The following is a 26,238-nucleotide window of genomic DNA, read 5'->3' on the forward strand; positions in this document are numbered from 1 at the left end:
GGGCAGTTCAGCTTTGTGAACAGGACAGGACCCTAGTGTTTTCCACATAGAGAGAGAGAGAGAGAGAGAGAGAGAGAGAGAGAGAGAGAAGCTCGGCTTGGCTTTTTTGGTTTTCGGCTTGGCTTCGATATCTAATTAAGTATTAGTTAGTTGAGTTTCAGGCCGTTAGCATAGACTGATCCGCAGAAGAAGTTATTTAGCTAATTAGTTAGAAAGGCTGCTCATTTTATTATTAAGGCATGCATATGCTTGGCGGTTAACACCATGCAAATAACTAACATAGGTCTGAGTCAAGCATCATTTTTCGTTATGCAAAACAAGGGACCTACAAATCAATCGTGTGGAAACCTAACTAACATAGTTTTGTGCTCTTTCAATATTATTATATTAGATTCAACCACTTAGAGTTGAGCCGATGAATCTTTGGTTTTTACTACAGTTTATTTTTCTTTGCATTGCATATTTGCATACCCTTAGTTTCATTATTTAGCATCAAGTCCTAGAGGAGCTTTGCATAGGTTATAGCTTCATACAAGATCCAGCTGATTATTATTATTTAAACATACAGCAGATGTTAAAATGAAATTGCAAAGGAGTATTGTCATGTACTTGGTATTTGGCACAGATTTCTGCTGTCCTTTGATTATATGCTTTATTGACTATGAGAGTTTTATATTTTATTCTTTTATCACACCCAAATAAGAATTTCACTTCTCTGCACTCTATTTTTGGCTAAATAATTGAGGGTTTTGTAAAGAGGATGATTAGCCAAAGTTTGATGCTATAGATGATCTATCAAAGTACTTCACCAATATCCATGGCATGATGTGGCTTTGGTTTGTTGCCATTCCTTCTAGATTGTGTTATTCTGACATGCATAATCTTGCAATTTCATCTTTTGTTGCTGTGAGCTGCTTTGTAGCAGAAGAATTACTGAAATTGGAAAATGCAGATTATAAAAGTGAGCATCGTTTTCTCACTTAGTTTTGTGACAGAGACAAATGGGATTTCACTTCCACATTGCTTTTCTGTCCGTTTTAGCAGCACATTTACACTCCAGAGAGAGTACTAATTAAAATGCATTTTTACCTGCCCATTTTACCTGTTTGACTGCTCATTCTTGGCTTTGTGTCTCCCTTCCATATTAAGAACGGACAGAATTTTATTCTACTCTGAATTCTTTTTTGCTTTTTTCTTTTTTAGTCGGTAATCAGAAGATGCACGTAAAATGTTACGAATGAGACGTGAAGACTTTTGTGAGGGAAAGCTGTGAAAGAAAATGAAAAATTATTTGATAAGTTGTTTGAATGTTATTTACTTTTCACCTTCACTTACCTCTGTTTCTTCATTGACATCTTCTCTTGTTTCTATCTCTTCTTGTTTTTGAAGGAAAGAAAATAAAAGGGAACTAGTTTTCCTCTTCTTGTTTTTGACTACATTTGTGTATAGTACTCTAGAGACTTCAAATAACTCCTGCCTGCATTTTGTCCAATACATACGCGTATTTCAATTGGCTAAGAACTTTCTTTGCTTTTTTAGCTGTTGCCCTATCTAAGACTATTTAGAGATGAATTTGATCTTTGCAACTTTAAAATAAATTAAAAATATAAAAAACATAACAGAACATAACCATTTTGCTTGGCTCCTGCGATGCAATTATAAACTCAAACAGTCAGACTCTGAGGCACTTGAATAAGTCTGTTGTATGCAGTTTCAGTTGTATTGAAGAAAGACGACAATGACGTTTAATTACAGCAAGATTATGTACTCTGTAGAATTTACATGGACGAAGAAGGAAGAAGAAAATAACAAACTAACCACAATATTTTCCTCAAAATCAAAATCGAAGTACTAAATAAGGACAAGAATAAGATCATGAGAAACTATTCACAAATAAAATTGCTTCTCACTTCCTAATTAACCTTTTAATCTCTTTTAACTCACCCGTAATCATCATTGTGTTAGACAGACGTTATCTGCAACTTTGAAAGGTGTCTCCATATCTACCGTCTATGTGACAAGGCCGAATTATGAATTCCCCATTCACACTTTCTCTGTTTCCTGTAGATGTGGAAGTGGACATGGACATGTTGCCGACAAGAGAGGAGAATTTGGAAGTTGATGATGCCTGCATGCACAAGGAACCATCACTCCATGAATGTTTCTTTGGGAAGGAAATGTTCCTTTGACAAGCGTTGGAGCATGTACCCCCCTTAAACTTGTGCAGAGCACAAGTGCAGTTCTTATGGTATGGCCTCCGCTCAATTTCGGTGTCCTGCATTGACAGGCTTCCTTCAAATGCACACTGAAACATCATCCCAGCAACTCCTGCGCTAGTCATTCTCTTCTCTTTCAATCTCTTGTATAAATTTGTGTGTAAGGTAAGCTGTGTAGCTAAGTGTATTTGTTGTGTTCGACTGCTTTTAAACTTTTGCATGCGTTTCAAAAACATATATATTTATAGAAGTGGGGGATCCATCATCAATGTATGATAAATGGGGGTGGGAGAAATCAAGAAAAATCTTTGTGCTATTCCTCCCAGCCCAGGTACGTGCTCTTGTTCAGCTCGAGACAAGTTTATTGAGTAAAAGGGGTTCTTGCCAAAGTAAGAAAGACAACGTCTCTTTCTAGGACGACTGTTCAGCTTTGTAAACAGGGCCCTAGTTTTTCAACAGAGAGAGAGAGAGAGAGAGAGAGAGAGAAGGGCTTTTTTAGCATAGATTGATCCAGAAGACGTTATTTACCTAACTAGTTATTAGAAGTATATGCTGCTCTTTCTTATTTATTTATTATTAATTATGCAGGGGGTTGGTGACTAAATCTATGCAACAAACTAACAAACAACGGTCTGAGTCAAGCATCACTTTTTGTTAGTTATACAAGTAAGGCAAGTAAACGACCCACTAATCACTCATGTGGAAACCTAATATGGTTTTGTGCTTAATTAATTATTATATTAGTTTGCACCACTTAGAGTTGAGATGGTGGATCTTTAGTTTTTACTTCAATTTTGTTTTGTCTGTCAAGTTTTCATCGATGTATGGTTCTTTCTTGCATTAAAATTTGCACATTTGCTTACCCTTTTCATCACCGTTTAGCATCAAGTCGTAGAGGAACTTTGAGTTGATGAATACATATGACTGCATCTGCATGCAAAGTGTTTGATATTTCCCCTTTTTTCTTTAAGGTTGAGTTTCAAATTTGATATCTTTGTCAGTGGAGTTATAGCTTCAGACATTAATATACAAGATCTCACACAACAACTGAGTTTCTTATATAAACAGACAAACAAACAGCAGATACTCAAAAGAAAATACTGCAATTCAAGCCCTACAGAACTAGAACTAGGTATACGTACATTCAGATTTCTCTTAATGGTGCTGCTTTCACTGATCAGACTTAACTGGAATTCTTCCTTTTGTTTTGCAAATCTAGAAATATTATAAGTTCCCCACCAGACTAGGGTTCAAAACGTGCCAAGCAAGCATCAGAAGAAGAAGAACCAACCAAGGAATTGGGAGAGAGATTATAATCAGAAGGAAAGGAACAAGCGTCTGTTACTGTTAGTAGGGCACGTGAGACACCTTCTAAAACTTCAATTTAAATCAAATATTGTCCTCAATAGGCAATTATTTTCAGATACGACAAACGACCCTGGGGCCAATTCGCAAATATTGACAAGAAAAAAGAAACAAGGGTACTTTTGTCTATCCATACTTATTTTTTTACGTTTGCACGCGTGAACCCACGCGTGTTTGAAAATCACAACATTGCCCCTGCCCCCCTCTCTCTCCCCTCTCCTCTCAGTCGCAGCATCTCATCTCAACAGCCATTTTCTCGTCTTAGCAACTATTGTGTTGAGGTAAATAGCCTAGCCATGCCGAATACGAGAAAATGAGCAAAAATAAAGATTTTGATTTCGACTGCAGCAGCTGATCACAGCTCTGTTTTACAACCGACCTGACCTTTAGAGCACCTCCACCCCCAAAAGGTAAAGGCAAGGCAGAGGCAAAGGCAAAATAAAGTTTGTTACTATTTACGTGAATATTTGCTTTTTTTGTTTCCACTCCAAAGAGAAAGGGCAATTACTATTTATTTTAAAGTAAATTTAGGTAGCCTTTTTTGAAAACCAAAGTTTCAAAAAAGACAAAAATCTCTCAACTTTCAAATCAAAGGGAAAGGGAAACCAAAATAAATATGGGCAATTTTGTCCATTTACAAAATTTCCAAAGTCTCCCTTTAATTTATTTTCTATTTTTTATACTTAAACCATTAATTTTAGTGTGAAAAGTGAAGAATATGATTAAGTATTTATTTTTTGAAAAAATTATGAAATTATTGGTTTTTTTTATAGATTTGTTTCTTCTTCTTTTTTATAAAGTTCTGATGTCATTAATGACGTCAAGCAAACTTAGGCAATATTTGCCTTTGGCCTTGCTTGTGGATCCCACCACCCAGTCTTGTTGTTGCACGCTTGAGCCACTGGAGGTGCTCTTAGAGCACTTTCAATCATCATTTGGCACATAGATTCGGGGCCAATGGTGCCTAGCCCATCAAGAAAAGCTCGCCATTAGTTAGTGGACTAGGTTTGGACTAGAGTGTCCTCTCGGCTGATAAGGCCTTACTTGTAGATCATGGAGATGGTTGTAAGTGCTCTCCAGATGTTTGAAGAATTCGTCAATTGGAAGTTTATGGTCTTCTAATATTAGGATATTCAGTATTAATGTTATGTTTATCAACTTATCATATATTGTTTGTTTGTTTGTTTCTAATATCATCTAATAATATTAGGATATTCAAGAAATTGCTGAGATGAATGGGTTTGTTTGTTTCTGATATATTGTGTTTGGTATTTGAATAGGAATAAATTGTCCAGTGAGAATGCCGACAAAGTCTACAATACAATAGAAGGGTGATAAACATAGAAATACAGACCAAACCCAACAAAACAAGAAGAAGGCCCATGGCCCGACTTACTCGATGGAAGGCTAGCCCAAGCCTTCAAGCCATAAAATTTGAGTCATTTACAACCTCTTCCACCTATCTCCTGACAAAATGGGACCTAAGCTCAAAGACAACATCTACTAAGGAAAAATTATCATGACAAAAAGTGGGCCCCATAAAACTGAGCAAGCCCAAACTAATTCCCATTAACTTTCAGTTGCAGATTCATCACATACCAAGTTTTCCATTGATTTATAGCAAAGTCTACATCTTTCTATTATTTGATTGTTGATAGTTTTTATGTATGTCATATTATGTTACATGATATTTAGATTCTTTTTTTTAATATATAATTGGGGTTTTCAAATTGGTTAAATTTTGGTTAATCATTCTTAACAAATTGGTTAAATTTTGGTTAATCATTCTTAAACAATTTAATAAAGCTACAATGAGTCTGCATGGTTAGAGGAAAAAACAATTTGAATTGGGCAATACATGAATAGTTGTCTTTTATATGGTGAAAATTTGAGTTTAGCCCCAACATTGATAGAGATGGCCGTAGAGATATCATTTAGTTATAGAAATTGGCCCAATTTGTGGTTTCTGTGCTGTGTAAGTTGACTCTTCATTCATATCACTTATGGATAAACATGTGGGAAATAATTTGTAATTTTTTTCTATGTCATTGAGATGAAGTGTTCTAGAGGCTTCAATAGTTAGAATATGTTGTTTTTTTTACAAGTTGTTGGATTGTCCCTACATTTTCCCTTTAGTTTCTGTTATGTTGTCATCTAAGGCTGTGAATAGCATGTTGTTTGTTGACACTCGGCATGCACCAAGCCGGTTCGTCCAATAAAAACATTACATGTGAGCCTTGTGCACCACACCGACAGAAACGAGCAAATCTTTCTCGGCCTCGGACTCTGAGCTGCCTTAGGAAATTCAAGAAGATGCAAATCAGCCACGTCGATGACAAGACCCCCTCTTATCGCCGACCTGCCGTACCTCATCAAGAGTGCCCACGTCCCTTCAAAAGCTAGGTGTAAACTACCCAATTCACCACCTCACCAGATGAGACTACCGCCGTGCGCAACAGGCTACTCTGCCCACGTCCACCCCTAGTAGAAGTATAAAAGGGACATCATGAGCAGAGGATGTGGACGAACCCCGACCACTCATCGTCTAACAAATCTGATACAAATGGCTTGGCTCCGAGCCGAAGTGGTCGGCTTGTAAATTAATTCATTTAGATTTCTCCTATAAATAGAGTAGAAGTTTTATGTAGAAGGGGACGACTTGAACCCCTTCAATAAAAAGAGAAAAGCCTTGTTACTTCTTGGCAATCCATAACTCAATTTCCATTAAACACCTCCTCTCTTGGAGTTACGTTCAGAATAATTGTTTCTTCATATGTTAGCCAGTGGAATATCTGCGGTTCAAACACTGTTTATATTGAATTTGATGCAGAAACCAATGGCATTGGCATGGCTATTTGGTACTTCCCATGAGCACCTTTTGGCTTTACTTAAAAGGACTTAGATTGGATCCTCTTCTATATTAACATTCGCATTCCAAACATGCAGGAATTGAATATGAATATATATTTTGTTGGTAATGGTAATGAATTAGGGATTACATTGCAGTCAACAAAATGATGTAGTCCTCTCCTGTCCTTTGTCTTTGTGTTCTCCACCTTCCTATGTTGGATCATGTACTTGACGCCTTTGTCTATGATGTTTCCTTTGCTCACTACTTGTTTCAGTTTTGTTTTGGCAGCACATGTGACTCTGAGCTTTGGAACCAAGAACTATATTTGGCACCACCTGATTTCTAGTTTGTATCTTCAATGAACCATTTTCTTGATACACGCAGACAGTTTATTACAAAGACCCCTGCAATTCGAGAATCTGTGTATATTATTATTATTCATTATTTTTTTCATTGTTGTTATGTCATGTGACATTTTGTCCTTCTCTCTCTCTCTCTCTCTCTCTCTCTCCCATTCCTTGTGGTACCATCACCAACCAAGCCAGCTTCAATGAAGACTTTGAAAAAGATAGTATTTTCAATTGATAATAACAATAATCTGAATTCTGAAACGAGAGTGTGAGTGAGACCACACATGGACATCAGAACAGAACATGGATGCCATTTTCATTTCTTCTGTTTGCTTTTTATTTTCCTCTGTTTCTGTTTTTAATTTTTATTTTCCTCTGTTTCTGTTTGGTAAAAGCCGTTATGGATGGAATGGAACGTGTTGATTGAACATGGTAGTAGCCGACCAAATGAGACATCCAGCCAAGAATACACGTGTGTGGCTGTTGCTGCACCATTTGTATTCTATAATTTTATTCGCATTTGATTTGATTATTTGCTAAACACACACACACACACAATCAAAGGCTGATTATTACAATTTACAACCTGGACTGGACTGGACCACTACTCTAACTCTAGCCTTTCTTTTCTTTCTTCTACCTAACTCCACTGCAATTTAATCTTGGATCCAGGAAACTCCAGAAAAACCTGATCAAAGATCCCATCTGATCTGGGACATATATCCGTTTACATTTTTATATGTTTATGGCACTGATTCCAATGGAATATCAGCACCTAAATCCCCAGTTTTGGTTTTGAATCAAGGAGATTGAGGAATAAGAGGAGGATCCACCAAAAATCTAGAAAGTACTCAAAAATTAGATTCATAATTACAAAACTAGATTGTGAAATCTGTCAACTGGGCTCCGATAGTTATTAGAACAGAGTATATGTACTTATTTGTAATGAGGATCAAAAGAGTAGTAGTATTTAGTACTCATCAACATATATAGACTAGTACAAATCAAACCTTGAAGAAAACAATATTCTCATCTTCTTCCTCCTCCTGATCATCATCACACAAAGTACCCAATTGAGGATGCTGCTGCTGCTGCCTCCCCACCGCCACCACATGATGATGCTGAGCAGGTGAAGAAGAGGGAGAGGAGTGAGCTGAAGCAGCAGCCACCAATGCCAAAGAGCCCTCGCTCCAAGCCCGCCTCATTGGATATGACACCTTCTTGCACTTAGGCCCTCCGTGCGTACATTGTTTGTTACGTGACTTGTTATGCAGCGCGCACCCGCAGTTGCGGTGGTAAGGCCTCCGCTCCACCCCTACATCAGACCCTGCGATGCACCCCTCGTAAACACACCGGAATAGCCCGTCCGCGGCGGCTCCCGTGGAGGCCATGCGGAGGTCTTGATTTTTTTCCCTTTTGGAACAGGTCACAATGACAAAACAATAATGTTGTGCACCACCACCCTCTTGAAAAAAGAAGTTTTTAGGGGTTACTAGGAAGAGAGGTGGGCATTTATAGAATATGGCTATCGGGTAGTTATATAGTGAAAAACTACAAGGTTTCGGTGCCAAGACAAAAGTTGGTTGTCAGCTTTTGGGTTTGCTGTCTATGTATGTATGTATAATGTATCGGCATATGCGGCAGTAAATTAAGCGTTGAAGCCGTGTGTTTTGGTCGGTTAATGGACTCAGTACATGTCCACGAGGCTTGGCATGCAATTGTCCATGTGTCTACCAAGAGTTAGGAGAGAAATTAGGGTCTCAAGTTACCAACAAATACAAAACTCATAATATTAATTCAGGATATATTAATGTAGCTTGAAAATGAAGAAATGAAATGGTGCCTTGTGCAGAATTAAAGCAGATATATTCATGCATTTTAACATTTTGGTGCCTGCGCTTTCATTCCAGATTCTCAACTAACAACACCTAACAAGTTTTGTAGCATGAAAAACTGTCAAATGAGTTTTGCTTTGCTTGTTGGGATTAGGAGCCAGCCAACTTTCATTACTTAATTACATAGACGATAATGAAAATTAATATTCCTCTAAAGATAAATTAATTAGAATTTGGGATCGGATCTAGTCTAGAAACCAAGTAGCATGCAGCAGCAGCAACATATGGACGAATTGTTTATGTCATATCACGCGAGACTGGAAGCAAGCATTGTGAGAGCCACGGAAGAGGTGAGGCCAGGCCAACACTTCCTCAGGAGAGACACTTATATAATACGGAAATAACATTATTTTGTTATATTCAATTAATCATATATAATGCGTGATAATTTTTTCATATAACAAACTATAATTGACTGAAAATAACAAAACTATATCGTTTCCATTTTATACAAGTTTTTCAGCCTCAACAGGAGAAGGGGCTCCAGTGAGTCAATGCAATTTACATTTACTGCAGGACAAAAAATGGTTAAGAGTAATTGGGCCTGCCGAACCTACAAATTAGACGCGTCAAAATAAACACCCCAGTGGCTAGCAAAGTCAACATTGAACACTGATTGCAGATTGAAGTTGCCACCCCACCTGTCAGTCAGTCAGTCAGCCTAGTGAAAAAAACTTTGGAGTTAATAAAGTTGGCAAACATTGTATTTGTAGAGGGGAGGTTTTTGGGCCGTCTTATCATGTAATAATAAATTTATAAAAATATATAGTACCAATGTCAATATCTGCCCTGCCGTGCCAATATGAATCTGGTAATGCCCCACTTGGAGTACACGTCCATTTAATTCATCGGTTTTCTCCATCCAACCGCCTCTGCTCATCATTAGTCTTTACACCATTAATTGGCAACCACAACAAGTCACATAAAACGTACATGCAATATTAACAAACTAATAACCAACTAATTATCAAATCAAAGGGAGGAGAAGACCCATTTTTCTTTTACACCTCATCATCAATCAACTACCAATTTTGTGGTACGTATAAACGCCTTTGCATCTATTTAGCTGGGCTATGGTCCACTGCCCATTATGGCAGCATGATCGGATGAGATACATGCCTAATAACAATATAGTTATAGTTTGGCGAGGATAGTTTGCCGCCTCTTTCTTTGTAAATTTAATTAAGTTAGAGTTGTTTAGATTATCGCTTATATGAGAAAAAAAACAATAATAATATACTTCAATTTTAGTTGTGTGTGTGTGTTTAATAAAAAAATAAATAAATTAAGGGCAAAGAAAAAGCCGAGTACTGCTTCGGGCCAACCCGTACAGGAGAAGATTGCAGCCGCTAAATCCAAGAACGGTTCGCAAATTGAATTAGTCAGTACAGGCCCACTTTAATTTGGGCTCGGACCTTTTTACCTTGCCGGTAAGATTGGACCATTTTTCAGGCAGGCCTCATGGATTCTGCTAAGCATATTCTACTGCATGATTCTACAAGTCATCGACTGGTTTGATCTCCTCAACGGTCCAGATAGAACCGTACGCATGGGCTTTCACTGCGACTATAGAGATCCAGAAGACCCTTCTCTGTGTATCCAAAGCTCCAACTGGTCATATATCATCTGAGTTTCCGTTTCTCTGTGGAGGCAAAACGCGCAGCTATGGCGGGAGGAAGAGGAAGAAGAAGACCCAACACCAATGATAACAACAAAGTAACTTGGAGCAGCAGAAGAACATCATCGTTATCTTCATCAAAATCCAATGCTCGAGGAGCTCTGTTTGTGGATGGTGGTGTTTTATCTGATTGGTCATCCCCTCAAACCTCTCTTCGAGGTCCTTCCTTTATCTCTATCAATGATCATACTTTGCTAATTGATTCCCGGGAAAATAGAGGAAAGTGAGATGGAAAATGAAAGTTTTGATTCATTTTTAACCTATATTGAACTGAAGATTCTTACATCAGATAGCCAAAATTTGTTTGTTTTGATGAACTGGGTAAGAATTGATTTCATATTACCGTCCCAGATTGGAAAAAGTTCTTAGTTTTTTTATTATTCGTTTTTGTTGTTTCCTAAATTTTTCTGAGCGACCAAACAGGGATTTAAGAGATTGGACTTGTAATTGCTTCTATTTTTCCATTTGTTCTGATTCGATTTCCTCTGTGCTTCTGTTTTGGATTTCGTTTTGGTTTTGAATTTCAGGGAAAAATCCGAGTTCGAATAACAAATTTGCCTCAAAATCGGGAGCAAAAGTAGCTTCTGGTTCTAAAAGTGAGTCTCGGAAATCTAATGTTAATGCTATAGGATATCAGTACCCTTCCGTTGAACGTCAGGTGTGTCCTATTTCTTCTTCTTTTAAACATTTCTTTCACAGTTTATCTTGTTAAATACATTTTTAGCTGTCAGGATGCAACCTCAGCAATGTCAGAGAGCAAACGAGCTAAATTTGTGTTTAGAGGGAGACTGTTATGAGATTGAAACTGATTTTCCTGTCTTTCAATTTTTTTTTTAATGGACTTGGTTTTGATATGCTTTGATGGTGAACAGGAGGGTTTGCTTCCAGGACTACACGAGGGCAATGATGTAGGTAAAAGTATGGACGAGTCCTGCCCTTTGGTTTTAGTTGATTTCAAGAATACCCAAATTGTAGCTCATGTGGACCAGACAGTAGCTTCAAGTCCCCACGAAGTGGAATTTACATATCAATACGGTTCAAGTTTTGTGTTAGGTGAAAGCTCTCATAGAGGCTTGGGGTTCTATGATGAACTTGAGGGAACTGCAAGTGGCATTGAAGCTTCGTCAAAGCAAATGGAAGAGCCGGAAGATTCATGTTTTGATTCGTTGTCTTCTGAGAAAGACATGGATGTCAATGAAGGGATGGATTGTGAAGTTGGCGATGAGATGGCTGAAGAGCTGCCAACAAACATGTCTCCTATGAAAAACTCAGGATTTTTGTCAATTGGAGGCATGAAATTATACACCCAAGATATTTCTGATGAAGAAAGTGAAGAAGATGAAAATGGAGACTCGCCGTATGAAGGAAGCTCAGGCTCTTCTGAGCCAGGAGGAATACTTGGATCCTCTGAAAGTGAAGATTCTGAAGACACGTCTGATAGTGATTCAGATATAGATGATGAGGTTGCAGAAGATTATTTAGAGGGAATTGGAGGGAGTGACAGCATTTTAAGTTCCAAATGGTTGGTAGGACAGGAATTGGATAATCCAGATAAGCATAGCTCTTTGAGGAGTGGCTTTGATGAGACTTTACAGAAGTTGGGCGGAATTGCTCTTCAGGATGCATCTAGAGAATATGGTAGGAGGAAGGTCCATTCACAGAAGAAATACAATGTGACGGAAAGACATGCTAAGTCTTTGGCTATAGATGACATAATGCTTGTAAAGGATCCGAGAACTGTTTTTGCAAAAAAGAAGCCCGTCGCTAGGTTTCCTCAATCTTGGCCTTCAGAAGCTCAAAGGAGTAAATTCTCAAGACATTTTCCTGGTATAAGATTGCTAAGATATGCTTATCTCTATAAGTTTTGCTTTCATATATTTAACTTGGTTAACATGCGTCTCTTCCATGAAGGGGATGTGATATGGCTCTCTTTGAGCGCCAAGTTAATATGTCTCTGACATTTGCTCTTATATTCCATAATTTCTAGCAGTCCTAGTATCCTTTTTGAGATGGAATTTGATAAAAAGTAGATAGTTAGGATCTCCATTGAATTGACTGTGTGGGAAAATTTGCTCACCAACCTTGGGGTAATAAATGTCTGAGGACCTTTTGTGCATCAGAGACAGGATTCCTCTATGATATTGTAATTTTTTTGGTGGATTTTCCTTCATGCTTTTTCCTCATACTATTTATTGTTCTAACTTTGCATTCAGGTACGAAAAAGAAACGTTGTAATTTTTTTGGTGGATTGTCCTTCATGCTTTCGCCTCATACTATTTATTGTTCTAACTTTCCGTTCAGGTACGAAAAAGAAACATCGTAAAGAAATGATTGCTGTGAAGCGTAGGGAGAGAATGCTACGGCGAGGTCTTGATCTTGAGCAAATCAATTTGGTAAATTTTTTATTTTTTTTTCAGTGAAGATGTGTACCCAGTTATACTCATGTAGTATATATGGTGTAATGCGTTTTAGTTAGATTGTGAATATAAATAGAGCTGTCCACGCTGGTTCTAAACATTTGACTCTCTGAAAGAACTTAGGTAGTGTCCAGTTAACGGGAATGAACCTTGGATGGTACCAATTACATTCATTGGTGATTTTTAACTCTCTATGTTCCTTATTTTGATTCTATTTCATTCCTCTCAAAATTTCATTTTTGTTATTCATTCTAGCAATCACACACTATCTTACAGCTTTGTTCTTTCTATTGTAGAAAATAGAGCAGATTGTTTTGGATGGAGTGGATATGTTTTCTTTTCAACCTATGCATTCCCGGGATTGTGGCCAGGTACATAATTTTAATTTATCTTTTAAGTTGCAATTTGTAAATCCTTGCAGTCTCAATTTTTGCACTTTTGCTCGCATGGTTCATCTAGGAATTTTATTTAGTGGAATATTGTTTGAGGTGCTTAATTTTGTAACTTTTGTTGAAATTGAAATTGGTTTAACTCTCTCTCTCTCTCTCTCTCTCTCTCTCTCTCTCTCTCTCACACACACACACACACACACAGAGACGCAAAACTCATGCCAAAGCATTGAAATTTAGAGATTTCTTGTAAGCTTGAAGCCTAAATTTTTGTTACCATGTCTCAGATTCTTGACCGCAATATAACAAATGAAAGTTAGGGTTTAACCTAAGTTCTGTAGCCATTTTTGAGTGTGCTTAAAAATCCCTTGAAGGAGTGTCCATCAAATTCTTTCTTTGATGGATAGTGCTTTTGATATTTTAGGTGCAACGATTAGCAGCAATTTATCGCCTGAGGAGTTCCTGCCAAGGATCTGGCAAGAAGAGGTACATAATTTCCTTTTGTTTTCTACAAAAGGAAAACATGGTATTGATGTTTTTTCTTTTCCCAGATTTGTAACAGTGATGCGGACACAGCACACAGGCATGCCATCAGCAAGTGATAGACTTCGTCTTGAAAAGGTTCATTAGATTTCATAGTTATAATTACGTGTTGCCTGGTCTGGCTCTTTTTTATTCATATTTTATTTGTTTCTCATTGCCTTTCTGGTTCTGCTTTGAATTGTGTCACTATATGCTTGGATCCTATATATATCTGTGCAGCAAAATTGAATGATTATTTTCTGTATTTCAGCTGATTGGAGCTGACATGGAGGATGCTGATTTTTCTGTTGTTGAGCCCCGTGGAGACAAAAGCAGGTCAAAGAAAATTGGAAAAGGAATTGATTTAAAGCCACCAGAATCTAAACATTACACTCAAAGAAAGACACCGAAGATCGCAGCCAAGCGTGGCAGTGGCAGAGCCTATGAACAGAAACTTGGTGGAAAAATGGATTCATATGCCTAATCAACCGGTATCATTTGTGTCAAGTGGTGTGATGCAATCAGCGACTGAGAGCACAACTGTTGATTCAGTAGACCCAAGTTCTAAAAATAAGGATGTTGTTGAAGTGCAGCTGAGTTTCATTCGTTTGAGGTACACACTAAGGGTTTTGGATCAAAAATGTTGGCTAAAATGGGATTTATTGAAGGTGGTGGATTAGGAAAAGATGGACAAGGTATGGCAGCGCCCATTGAAGTGATCCAACGGCCTAAATCACTTGGGTTGGGTGTGGAATTTTCCAACACCGTTGACCTTCCAGTAAATAACACCCCAGTAAAGAGTAATCCAGTGAAAAACAAAGCTCAATCTCAAAGAGTTTCTCAACCTCAGAAAGTTGGATCTTTTGAAAAACATACCAAAGGATTTGGATCAAAGATGATGGCAAAGATGGGTTTTGTTGAAGGCATGGGTTTGGGGAAAGATTCACAAGGCATCGTCAACCCTCTGGCTGCAGTCAGGCTACCAAAATCGAGGGGATTAGGTGCCTCAGGTTAAGATATTATGTGTTGCTTAAATTGCTATGCTAATTTTAATTTCAATTTCAATTTCGTTTTCTTGTAGTTCTGCTAATTCTGCACATACATGTTTTACCATTATGTTAACTTAGTTGTCTTATACTCACACCAGAGATCTGTCTGTACGTTCTACTTTTATCATTGAAAAGAAAACGTGCTCGGTTTCGTTCCGTCTTTATTCGTGATTTTGAAGCCTTGTTGCAATTTGCAGCAAAGTTAATAAATCAAGGTCACATGGGCTTGTCTTGTGAGATATAAACATGGTCATGGAAGAACATCCGCTTTCTAATTTGACAAAATGTGAGGGAAGAATGTGTTAAACATTGGAAGGTGATTCAATCACAAATACAACACCAGCCTTTTAAAGAGAAATACTTACTTGCAACTGAGATATCATTGTTCTGCTATCTCCGATCAACGGGGAAGTCTTTTGCCCTTTAAAGGCAGTTCAAAGTGAAAGAAATATTTTAAATATTTTCTGCTGAATGCAAATAGAAAGTTGTTTTTAGCTCTTTCAGATTGCAATGGAAATATCACTATTTTGCTATTCTTAGTAATAAGATTTTCTGCCAAACGCCTTTTCAGACAGCTTTTTTCTCATAAGCAGTCTCAAATAGAATTTGAACTTTTATGTATTGCATCTTACTTTCAAATTCAATTAAAAAGAAGAAAAATTATTAAACCAGCGAGCTCAAATACTTATGGGGGTTTATCATAGTCGTGAATCGTATGTTAATGTGTGATTACTGGAATCATTTAAGATATACTTGCTATATTGTTCGATCTTGAGCCTTATTTGTCTTTACTTTCCATCTTGCCAGATTAAAAATAATTTGATCCACTGTCTCAAAAATTAAAAATTAAACAATGGATAGACGGCAGAGATACGCATTTTATATCGTGTAAAAATAGTGATTGAAGAAGTCAATATGAAGCGACTTATGGGAAAAAAAAAAAAAAAAGGTTAAATAAGATCTTCCGCCGTGACTTCCTGACAGATGGTAATACTAATACATGTAATTGTTTTAGAATTCTTCCCCTTAAGCTTCTAATTGAAATCAAAGTTTGGCAGTTTGGCATCTTGCTTTTTTTTCAAATTGATTCCAACTCACTAAAAGTTAGTCAAAAAGCATGCTTGATTAAGGAGTAAAAAGGGGATGTTATAGCATATTATGATGATAATAGGGAAATAGATACTATCATGAATATAATAGCGACTAATAAAAGATATATACTCACGTACAATGAGTGTTATGTAAAGAAAGAAATTGCGTAGTTCCGAAAACTTATTAAATTTTATTAATATTTATGTGTAGACGACTGATCGTAGCATATTTCAAGATGATTTGATGGTATATGTTGTAGTGCTAATGTTAAGCTTATGAATAACTTCACTAAACTTTTATGACACGAAAAGAAAAAGAAAAACCACAATTTATATCAACACCACACAATGACGTGTTTCATCCCAAAATTTATGAAAATGGTTTTTTTCTTTTATTTTATTCTTGTACTCTTTAAATGCCGTGTTAATGACTTACCAACAACGTTCTTAAATAATTAATAAAATAAAAAGTCTGATCCAGCCTCCAGGCAGGCAATTAGGCAAAATAGCAATTCTCGGAAAAGGACACGAATCAATGAAAATGCGACTTGAGGCGAGATCAGATCTGGCATTTCAGACATTGTGTAGGGGCATTTAGGATCCATATAGTAAAAAGGCCAAAACAGTGGCGCTCTCTCGAAGAAAGACCAACCATATATTGATTGGCTATTTGCATTGCGCCCCAATCCTCACTCCTATTTGGCCTTTTCCTTCCTAAAATCCCAAACCCAGCAGATTTCCGGAGCTCGAAGATCTCTGCTGCTTCACGTAGAGACGTCTTCTCTGGGTTGTCCATGTCTGACACTCTGCTAAAGGTCAGTTAGATCCTCACTTCATTTGAAAGAAAAAGAAAAAGAAAAAGAAACAAAACAAGTTATTTTGCTATTTGTATGGTTATTGCTGGATCTTTAATGCTGTGGCTGTTATAGTCTGATTAGATTTTGTAACTGAATCTTCCTTGAATTTGAAAACCCATATAGAGACTGCTAAATTTTGGTTTAATTTTGCTCATTTTCTCTTTTGGGTCTCCCAGATCTGACACAAACCTTGAAGAATGGAATTTTCTCATCGACTTAGGACCTGGGTTCTGACCATTTTCTTGATATTTCAATCGGGATATGGGTGGTACCTTCCCGGTAGTTACCCTCACAAGCACGTTGTCGGGGACACCTTAGGGGTGAAAGTGAACTCTCTGACCTCCATTGATACAGAAATACCCTTTAGCTATTACAGTTTGCCCTTTTGTCAGCCCCAAGATGGGGTTAAGGACAGTGCTGAGAATCTCGGTGAGCTCCTCATGGGAGACCGCATTGAGAACTCTCCATATCAGTTTAAGATGCACACCAATGAGTCTGAGATCTTCTTGTGTCACACGGGTCCATTGTCGGGAGATCAGTTTAATCTCTTGAAGAAGAGGATTGATGAGATGTATCAGGTCAATTTGATTCTCGATAATTTACCTGCGATCCGGTATACCAAGAAGGAGGGCTTTGTGTTGCGGTGGACTGGGTATCCAGTAGGAATTAAGGTTAAGGATGTGTACTATGTGTTTAATCATTTGAAGTTCAAGGTACTTGTTCATAAGTACGAGGAACCCAATGTAGCACGTGTGATGGGTACTGGTGATGGGGCGGAGGTCATCCCAACAGTTGCCAAATCAGATTCAGATGTGCCCGGGTATATTATTGTAGGATTTGAGGTGATACCTTGCAGTTTCATGCATAATGCAGACTCTGTGAAGAAGTCGAAAATGTATGAAAAGTACCCTGCTCCTATTAAATGTGATCCCACCACTGTGGCAATGCCCGTTAATGAAAAGCAGCCAATTGTCTTCACATATGAGGTTGAATTTGAGGAGAGTGACATCAAGTGGCCCTCGCGGTGGGATGCTTATTTGAAGATGGAGGGATCCAAAGTCCATTGGTTCTCTATTCTCAATTCTCTGATGGTGATCACTTTCCTTGCTGGTATTGTCCTTGTGATCTTCTTGAGGACTGTTCGGAGGGATCTTACTCGTTATGAAGAGCTTGACAAAGAGGCTCAAGCACAGATGAATGAGGAGTTGTCTGGCTGGAAGCTTGTTGTTGGAGATGTTTTCCGTGCTCCAAGCAATGCTTCCCTGTTGTGTATAATGGTTGGTGATGGGGTTCAGATCCTCGGGATGGCAGTGGTGACCATATTGTTTGCTGCTCTTGGGTTCATGTCACCAGCTTCTCGAGGGACACTTATTACAGGTATGCTATTTTTCTATATGATCCTTGGTATTGCAGCTGGTTATGTTGCCGTTCGTCTTTGGAGGACAATTGGTTGTGGAGATCACAAGGGATGGGTTTCAGTCTCATGGAAGGTTGCTTGTTTCTTCCCTGGAATTGCCTTTTTGATTCTGACCACTCTGAATTTCCTATTGTGGGGTAGTCACAGCACAGGAGCCATTCCATTTTCTCTATTTGTTATTCTCCTTTTGCTCTGGTTCTGCATCTCTGTTCCCCTTACCCTCATTGGTGGATACCTTGGGGCCAAGGCACCTCACATTGAGTACCCAGTACGAACCAATCAGATTCCTAGAGAAATCCCAGCACAGAAATACCCATCCTGGCTGTTGGTTCTTGGGGCTGGCACTCTTCCGTTTGGCACCCTATTCATTGAGCTCTTCTTTATCATGTCTAGCATTTGGATGGGCCGTGTTTATTATGTGTTTGGGTTTCTCTTCATCGTATTGATCCTTCTTGTTGTGGTTTGTGCTGAGGTTTCTCTAGTTCTAACCTACATGCATCTTTGTGTGGAGGACTGGAAATGGTGGTGGAAGTCCTTCTTTGCTTCTGGTTCGGTTGCCATTTACATTTTCTTGTACTCCATAAACTACCTTGTATTTGATCTTAAGAGCCTAAGTGGACCTGTCTCAGCCACGCTTTACTTGGGGTACTCGCTCTTCATGGTGGTGGCCATCATGCTTGCAACAGGCACAGTTGGATTCCTTTCGTCATTCTGGTTTGTGCACTACCTGTTCTCTTCGGTGAAGCTGGACTGAAGAACTTTAGCGACTCAAAGATTGGCACTTTAAAGAGTAGCAGTGAATGATATCATTAAGGGAAGAAAGAATGCAAACTCTACAGATGTGCTCTATCATGTGTTACTTTTTCATTTTGTTGTGTTAGGGAACTTAGTTCATTTTAATAACAATAATTCGTCCAGTTTTGCTAAATTCTTTAATAGACGGACATCATGGGTTATAGCTTTGATACCGAAGTTTATTTGCATTCTGGCGGATAGGAGAGTCGTATCGTTCTGTACTCGATTGGTTTATATGGTTTTTAGAATGCAAAAGCTGTTTATTATTATTTCTACATTTTGTGGCATTCTAGTGGTTTTGTTCATGTCATGCTTCTTTTATCTGATTTTTCTTCCCTGGGCGCATATCTGCCAGGCTATTTGTATGAATTAGAGCACCAATGTCTCAGTACTGGTGGACCCTTGATGGCCAAGTTGCTGCATCATAGTGCAATTTTTTATTTTTCCATTAAACATGTTCAACTATGGAGGACACAGATACAACGATAAACCAACTGAAGTTCTAACCAGTTATAGCCAATGCATGAGTAGGAAGAATAAATCGACATGAGGAAGTGTTTTTTTTTTAAAAAAAAAAAAATATTAGCTTAATGATATTTCATAAGAACCGATTAAACAAAATTGAAATAGAAGAAAATGAAGTGATGATCCCAAAATTCAGACTTTTTTGTAGAGATACCAACAACAGCTAGCTGTTCTTTCTAATTGAAGAGAGGGCTTCCCTCGGTTACAAAGCCTCGATCTTCAACAAAAAACGCAAGGCAAATAGCACAGGCCTTGCCTTGCCTTGCCTCCCAAAGGAGAGAGGCCCCTATCATATAAATGGCCAGCAGGACAAAACTGTCAAAAGCCACCAAAAAGACAGCCTTTCCAATAGAGAAAACATAACTCGTGGTGTCCGTTTTTCCGTTAGCATCAGCCGCTTAAACTTGTTGGCCTGCCTTTACCCCATTGCTTAAACTTCTACCCAAAACTCTCTCTCCTCTCTCTCTCTGTCTTTCATACACAGTGAGAGCAGAAGAATGTTGCCCACCTCACTCTCTCCAGTTCACTCCTCCAGTTTATATTCTCCCTCTCTGTTTCCTTTTTCTCCTTTTCCCTCTTCTTCTTCTTTTTCTTCTTCCTCTGTATCGCTTGAACCATCTTCTAATCGTCTCTGCTCTCTGCCACTCTACAACAATGCCCATTTGAGGATTACCTACAAATCCAATGTATAAGAAAAGAAAAAAAAACAGATATGAACCTTGTGCTTGATGTCAATTTTTTTAAAAAAATTAAACAAGAATATTAATTGTACACTTTCTGTTCTGTTTTTGACAGGGACTGAAACTCAACTGTTCTTTAAAAGAGCCTCTGAAGGTGATGATATCCGGTGCACCGGCATCAGGCAAAGGAACTCAGTGTGAATTGATTGTCCGCAAGGTAACCATTTTAATAGATATAAGTTACTTGTTCATTGTTTATGAGTTAAGTTTATATATAGAAGGGCCTGGTGTGTGTGTTTGGAATGGATAGCCCGTTTTCTATGACTGATGAGTTCTTTCTTTCTCTTGGTTCTTTAGTTTGGATTAGTACACATATCAACGGGGGACCTTCTAAGAGCTGAAGTGTCATCTGGGACAGAAATTGGAAATAAAGCCAAAGAGTTCATGAATGCTGGCCGTCTGGTCCCTGATGAAGTCGTGACTGCGGTATTCTATCAACTCATGACTCAAAATCTTACATGATGTAAGTTTCCCTTATCAAATAGTTGGTAATTGTATCGAAAACACTTGCTTTGTAGATGGTCACAGCACGATTATCACGGGAAGATGCAAAGGAAAACGGGTGGCTTCTAGATGGCTACCCCCGAAGTTTTAACCAAGCACAAAGCCTGCAAAGTTTAAAGATAATACCAGATGTTTACATTGTATTAGATGTATGTGAGTCTTGTATAGAATGGAAGCTTTCTACTTCTACTGAATTCCTTATGATGTATGTTAGCTGTTTCATTTAATTCCAGCTCATAATATCTTAGTTTTGACAAATACGGTTGGGTGTCTTTTGGTGAGTGACATTTGGGAAGGAAATTATAACTTTGCTGAAAAGAAGTAGTTTCATGCACGTGTATTTTTAAGAAGTTTTTCCCCTTAGTCATCTCAATTGCATCCATACAAGCTTTGTACAAACAGAATTGATCTTTACATAGTCGTTATTTCTTAATACTCAGGTTCCTGATGAAATTCTAATCGACAGATGTATTGGAAGAAGGCTAGACCCAGTTACAGGGAAGATTTACCATCTCAAAAGTTTCCCTCCAGAGACTGAGGAAATTAAAGCAAGACTTATTACCCGTCCTGATGACACCGAGGAAAAGGTATGGTTTGACATCATGAATTTCTGTCCTACATTGTTATTCCAAGTGATTTCTCGTAAACGTATGTAACTTGTAATTGATTTTCTAATATGCACATGTAACTTGATATTTTGTCCATTCTTCCTTTATATGTGATATGGCAATACTTTGGAGCAGATAAAATCCATTAGGATGTGTATAGTATAGTATGAAAGGATATAGGATATACTAAGTTCAGATTAGGTGAATTCCATCAAATAGGGCCTCAGAAGCTTTTGACTTCATTCCGTTTTCCATTTAGGTGAAGTCACGCCTTGAAATATACAAGCAAAATGCTGATGCAATCTCAACCACTTACTCCCACATAATGAAAAAGGTGAGTGTTTAGTGATATAGTGTTATCATTTTTCCTTTTCCGGTTTCTTTATATGAATCTGTGTAGAGGACTTCATGTTTTATACTAAAGCTCTTGAAACCACAGATCGATGGGAACCATCCTAAGGAAGTAGTTTTTGAAGTAATAGACTCTATATTGTCACAAGTGCAGAAAGATAAAGAAACGAAGATGAAATTAGGTAAGTCTGTTCAGGATCTGAAGCTCATTATATGAGTTTGTCCTAACTTAAGTGATTAATACTTATATGGAGCTGAGTTTCTCTCAGAATGTGTGCAAATTTTTTCTCCATTGATTTTGTAAGAGAGTCTTAAATCTATTTTTGTTGACGTTACTTGTTCCTAAATGAGTTTTCTAAATTACTGTGCATGATGATTTTAAGAATTTTCCATTTTCCAGGGAAATCAAATCAGTCAACTTCAGTCCAGGTATATGTTTAGTTATAGAATCAGTCATCTTTAATCCAGATAAATAATTTGTTATAGTTCCTTTCCAATTTTTCTTTTGAAATTTTACAGGATAACTGGAGGGGAATTCCTACTAAATTGAATAACATTCCACATTCTAGAGACATCAGGAAATATTTCTATGAGGATGTGCTGCAGGCCACCCAAAGAGCAATAAATGATGGAAGAACTCGACTAAAGGTTTCTTATTGGTCATTTCTACTTATAAATTATAATGCATAGGTGATCATGGATATTAACCATTGGGCCTGGTAAGGCATGTTAAGGCAACTTCAAGTACCAAGGTGAACTGTGCTTGTTACATATACAAATCTCTGTTGATTTTGTAACCTATTTTCAAGCTGGGTTGTGAGATGCTCCTGTACATTCTCAACCATTTATCATAGAGAATTATTCTTACTTTAGAAAGACGAAATTTGTCTTCCTACTTAGAACTTAGAACATATCATCTAATATAGTTTTGGAGCAGTGGACAAACTCGTAGCCTTACCATATTGTCTCTTTCTTGGGCATTTTATTTCTTTTTGGCCACTGCACTGTCAGGCGAGATGCTGTAGTTCTTGGGATCCCTTGACTGACATCAAATAACCTTGGTAAACAGGGGATTACAATTATGTCAGTTAGGACTTAGGGGTCTGGTTAATCCGGAGACATCATCCACTATGTTACACAAATTCATTTTCAGTCTTATTTTACTATCATCTTCCGTTTCGATAAGTCTATTATTTATCTTAATCAGTCTTTGAAAATTGGCAGGTGGAGATTAATATTCCAGAGCTGAACCCAGAAATGGTAAGGGACATTTACCTTAGTATTCCTAAATCTGTTTGGAGTTAACCATATCTTATGATGCACAGGATGTTTATCGAATAGGTACCTTAATGGAACTTGTTCGATCTCTTGCTCTTTCATTTGCCGATGATGGGAAACATGTCAAGGTAATTTAGTCCTGGTTGCTACTGATTTAGATTAGTGGCCAACGATAATGTAAGCTCTTCCAGGAGTCATCCAAAATTTTGCTTGTCAGGTTTGTGTTCAAGGCTCTATGGGGGAAGGCGCTCTTGCTGGAATGCCATTACAGCTTGCTGGTACTCGAAAAATCTTGGAGTTCATGGACTGGGGTGAATATGAGGCTATGGGGACGTTTATCAATATTGGTTCTATAGGTACAGAAATGTCATGCATTTGTCAGCTCGACAGTTGATGTTCATTTTACTGCATCTCTAGATATTGGTCCTCCAAATGCCTTGAGACATTTGGAATAATGCTTCTTCCATTATGAATTCGTGATGATGTGTATAACTCATTAACACAACTCTTCTCCACATCAATGATTGGTGCATTGGAGATTCAGTCCTTGTCTTCTAGTTGCTCCACTTAACATGAAAATTCTCCTCCTTTTTTTGTTTCACATATGTTCTATAGAATTTCCTTACAAAAAAATAAAAAAATAAAAGAAAGAAAGAAAAGTTCAACAGAACATGATTATGATATCCATACCCTTAGTCTCTCTTTTGGCAAGTGCAGGTGGCAAAGAGGTAGATGAGCAAGATGACCTGTTTATCTTAGTAGCTCCTCAAAATGCCGTTGGGAATTGTATTATCGATGTAAGCATCTTGATGATTGAATGTTCCACTATTATAGTTGGAGAGAGCAATTGTACTTGACATGCTTTATTTCTACCTATCTGTTGTTATTCAGAGCCCTTTTATTAAATTTACAGGATCTAAGAGCTATGACCGATGCTGCTGGGGACCGACCAGTAATTCTTATCAATCCCAGGCTCAAGGTTTAGTTTCTATGCTACATCTTGATGAAATGATTTGCAGTTATAGTTATGTGATATCCACGTGTCCAAGTAATTCTTATCCACATTTATTCCCTTTCCTTAAAACTTTGTAAAGGAAATCTAATTTAAAACCATGAAATTGTTTCACTTTGAAGTTATGGCTTATGAGTAGTACACTGACCGATCTAGGGTCTTTTCTGGTATCACATTATGCATTTGCAGAAAACCTTAAGCAACACTATGCAATTTCTTGTTTTTAAGTGGATATATTGATAGAGTTTTTTAAATTTCAGGATTTGCCTGCTTCGAGTGGAATCATGCAAGTAAGTTAAGAACTAGAGACTTCAATTAACTTGATAGAAACCAATCAATTTCTTGACTGTGTTTCCTTTTAAAGACCATGGGGCGCGACAAGAGATTGGAGTATGCTTCATCATTCGAAAATTGCTATTTCTTTCGGCTTCTCTATTATGCAGGAACCCAATATCCAATTATGGGTGCTCTCAGGTAAGCTTAGTGTCACTTGCTACTCCACTATGCCATGCCTGAAATGTTATGAACATTGACATTTGTAAGTGTACTCAACACTTTTCACCTCATGTCTTAGGATGTCTTATCCATATCGTTACGAACTGTACAAGAGGGTGGATGACCCTTCTGGGAAAGAGAAGTATGTTATCTTGTCTACATTTCCTGAAAAGCCAAGTACCGATGAAGTGAATGATGCTTTCGAAGGAAAGCCTAGGTAAATTCTCACTAAGGATCATTTGTTTTCATGAAAACACCTGCCCTTATCTTTGTTTCATTCCCTAAAATTGATAGACCAGCGCTTCCCTGACTGAATGATTCCATCTCAATCAACTTTTGCAGAAATGAGAGTAAGAAAGCCTTGGGATTCTGGTAAGAAACCTTCAACTTACAGAAGTGTTTGTAGCCACAACGCTCTGGTATGCTATTTTAACTATTTCTTTCCTTTTCAAATTGCAGGGGATTCTTAAGTGGTATATTTTGAGTGGAAACTAAAAGAAGTATATATGTAGTCTGCATCACATGTGAGTATATTAGCCAACAAGGATGAATCCTACACCTTTTAAGATGCTTTCTGTCAGTAAATTGGGGAGTTTGCTTCTAGGCATCATGGAAGCTTAAAGCAGGGGTATATAGAGAAGAGAAACAAAATGTAATCAAACCTTTCCAATGAAATGATCTGGTTGAGAAATTTCTGTTTATTGTTATGAATGCATTTGAGGATAAGAGAGAACCGCAGAAAAATCACACACAATTCAACCTTTCTGATTATTAGTATCTAATAAATTTAATATTAAATAAATTAGTGTGACTTTGTTGTGGAATTAGTAGTTGATCCACGAAAAGTCACCAACTAGGTTAGTTGGACAACAAGATAGGATCACCGCAGCACGCAACCTCATATGCCTAACCTCTCTCTCATTTCTTTTCGATTCATAATCAAAATGGTAAACGTAATCAATAAACAAGAAAACTGAGATGGTTTGGCTTTTTCTTTTCTTGATATTTGTTGATAAGACTGAGATGACAAATTGTACAATCATCTTGATGTTTGTAGAATCCACTCACTCAGCCTTGAATTAGTTGCTGTGACTTGTCTTTTTAAACCCTTGTTTTATTTACTTGTTTATATTGAGAAAAGATACCCTTCACATTGGGAAGTTCATCTATCCTAAGCCTAACTTTGATGCTATTGAATATGAGGAGGAAAATTTTCATAAAATAGCCCAACTTTCACGACCTTTTTGCTTTTTCTGGGACCTCATCTATCAGATTTGCCTGCAATACTAGAAAGAAAGAAGAGATATTTTGAAAAGAAGCCAAAATGGACAAAAATGCCTTTATTTATTTTTGGAGTTCTTGAGGAATTCCTTACATTTGCATGCTTTTTGTTTGAAAGTTGAGAGATTTTTTTATTTTTATTTTGGAAAAATTTTGGTTTTTTCCAAAAACGAAAGTTTTTTTGCGCCTAAAACCTAAATTTACTAAGAGAGAAATATTGATTGGGATATTCCCCAACAACCATTCAAGAGGCAGACTAACCAACAATCATTCAAGGGGTTCAACAGCCAGCTGCTCATCTTAAATTACAAGAATAACTTAAATCCAGAATATTAAAATAAATAAATAAATAAAGAAGAAGATTATCTTACTAAAATCCAGCACCTTTTCTTTGCCCTTTTTGTGTGTGATCCAAAGCATCGAACTTTAGTGCTAATATAATTGCGGAGTGGCTAAAGACTTGCAAAAGTAAGACTAGGACTATACCATACATGTTGTGTCTCACTCACCCAACTCCAAACAGAGCAGACAACATCTGAGATTCTGCATCAA

The 26,238-nt window shown here is 37.6% G+C and overlaps 5 protein-coding genes across 6 annotated transcripts; 4 read left to right on the forward strand and 1 right to left on the reverse strand.

Annotated features, from left to right (window-relative positions):
- Positions 1-7,621: 7,621 nt before the first annotated feature.
- Positions 7,622-8,365, reverse strand: LOC148914482 (uncharacterized). The gene has a single exon (XM_089043511.1). The coding sequence runs from the start codon at positions 8,171-8,173 to the stop codon at positions 7,787-7,789; it is 387 nt and encodes a 128-aa protein (XP_088899637.1). The 5' UTR covers positions 8,174-8,365; the 3' UTR covers positions 7,622-7,786.
- A 1,845-nt stretch (positions 8,366-10,210) lies between these two features.
- Positions 10,211-14,888, forward strand: LOC103341193 (uncharacterized). Its single transcript, XM_008244671.2, has 8 exons — positions 10,211-10,514; positions 10,883-11,013; positions 11,228-12,182; positions 12,657-12,748; positions 13,069-13,143; positions 13,586-13,647; positions 13,713-13,782; positions 13,955-14,888. Exons 1-8 carry the CDS (start codon positions 10,343-10,345, stop codon positions 14,165-14,167), a joined length of 1,770 nt encoding a protein of 589 aa, XP_008242893.2. The 5' UTR covers positions 10,211-10,342; the 3' UTR covers positions 14,168-14,888.
- LOC148914483 (uncharacterized) lies at positions 14,324-14,888 on the forward strand. The gene has a single exon (XM_089042626.1). It carries the CDS (start codon positions 14,324-14,326, stop codon positions 14,696-14,698), a length of 375 nt encoding a protein of 124 aa, XP_088898752.1. The 3' UTR covers positions 14,699-14,888.
- A 1,392-nt stretch (positions 14,889-16,280) lies between these two features.
- On the forward strand, positions 16,281-19,167 carry LOC103341192 (Endomembrane protein 70 protein family). Its single transcript, XM_008244670.2, has 2 exons — positions 16,281-16,638; positions 16,857-19,167. Exon 2 carries the CDS (start codon positions 16,878-16,880, stop codon positions 18,849-18,851), a length of 1,974 nt encoding a protein of 657 aa, XP_008242892.1. The 5' UTR covers positions 16,281-16,638; positions 16,857-16,877; the 3' UTR covers positions 18,852-19,167.
- A 617-nt stretch (positions 19,168-19,784) lies between these two features.
- LOC103341365 (adenylate kinase family protein) lies at positions 19,785-25,096 on the forward strand. 2 transcript variants are annotated; one of them, XR_001678305.2, is made up of 19 exons: positions 19,785-20,103; positions 20,213-20,314; positions 20,455-20,583; positions 20,676-20,810; positions 21,102-21,248; positions 21,529-21,603; positions 21,709-21,802; positions 22,021-22,049; positions 22,140-22,268; positions 22,845-22,880; positions 22,946-23,026; positions 23,116-23,254; positions 23,616-23,695; positions 23,790-23,877; positions 24,171-24,200; positions 24,275-24,384; positions 24,485-24,622; positions 24,748-24,777; positions 24,865-25,096. XR_001678305.2 is itself a non-coding variant. In XM_008244878.3 (19 exons), exons 1-19 carry the CDS (start codon positions 19,915-19,917, stop codon positions 24,887-24,889), a joined length of 1,764 nt encoding a protein of 587 aa, XP_008243100.3. In that variant the 5' UTR covers positions 19,792-19,914; the 3' UTR covers positions 24,890-25,096. The 2 variants fall into 2 exon arrangements, 1 of the variants encoding a protein (XP_008243100.3); XM_008244878.3 differs by having other exon boundaries at positions 19,792-20,103; positions 23,812-23,877.
- The last annotated feature ends 1,142 nt before the right edge of the window (positions 25,097-26,238 follow it).

The sequence above is a fragment of the Prunus mume genome, linkage group LG8, assembly GCF_029339155.1.
Source record: "Prunus mume cultivar Tortuosa linkage group LG8, ASM2933915v1, whole genome shotgun sequence".
Taxonomy (NCBI): Eukaryota; Viridiplantae; Streptophyta; class Magnoliopsida; order Rosales; family Rosaceae; genus Prunus; species Prunus mume.

Bases quoted from the DNA above. Each gene is read 5' to 3' on its own strand.
- LOC103341365 (XM_008244878.3), top strand. From the start codon at position 19,915: ATGTTGCCCACCTCACTCTCTCCAGTTCACTCCTCCAGTTTATATTCT. The intron at 20,584-20,675 runs GTATTCTATCAA...CTTGCTTTGTAG, and splicing joins CTGATGAAGTCGTGACTGCG to ATGGTCACAGCACGATTATC. The intron at 24,778-24,864 runs GTAAGAAACCTT...TTCAAATTGCAG, and splicing joins AAGAAAGCCTTGGGATTCTG to GGGATTCTTAAGTGGTATAT.
- LOC148914482 (XM_089043511.1), bottom strand. From the start codon at position 8,173: ATGGCCTCCACGGGAGCCGCCGCGGACGGGCTATTCCGGTGTGTTTAC.
- LOC103341193 (XM_008244671.2), top strand. From the start codon at position 10,343: ATGGCGGGAGGAAGAGGAAGAAGAAGACCCAACACCAATGATAACAAC. The intron at 11,014-11,227 runs GTGTGTCCTATT...GATGGTGAACAG, and splicing joins ACCCTTCCGTTGAACGTCAG to GAGGGTTTGCTTCCAGGACT. The intron at 12,749-13,068 runs GTAAATTTTTTA...TTTCTATTGTAG, and splicing joins ATCTTGAGCAAATCAATTTG to AAAATAGAGCAGATTGTTTT.
- LOC103341192 (XM_008244670.2), top strand. From the start codon at position 16,878: ATGGAATTTTCTCATCGACTTAGGACCTGGGTTCTGACCATTTTCTTG.
- LOC148914483 (XM_089042626.1), top strand. From the start codon at position 14,324: ATGTTGGCTAAAATGGGATTTATTGAAGGTGGTGGATTAGGAAAAGAT.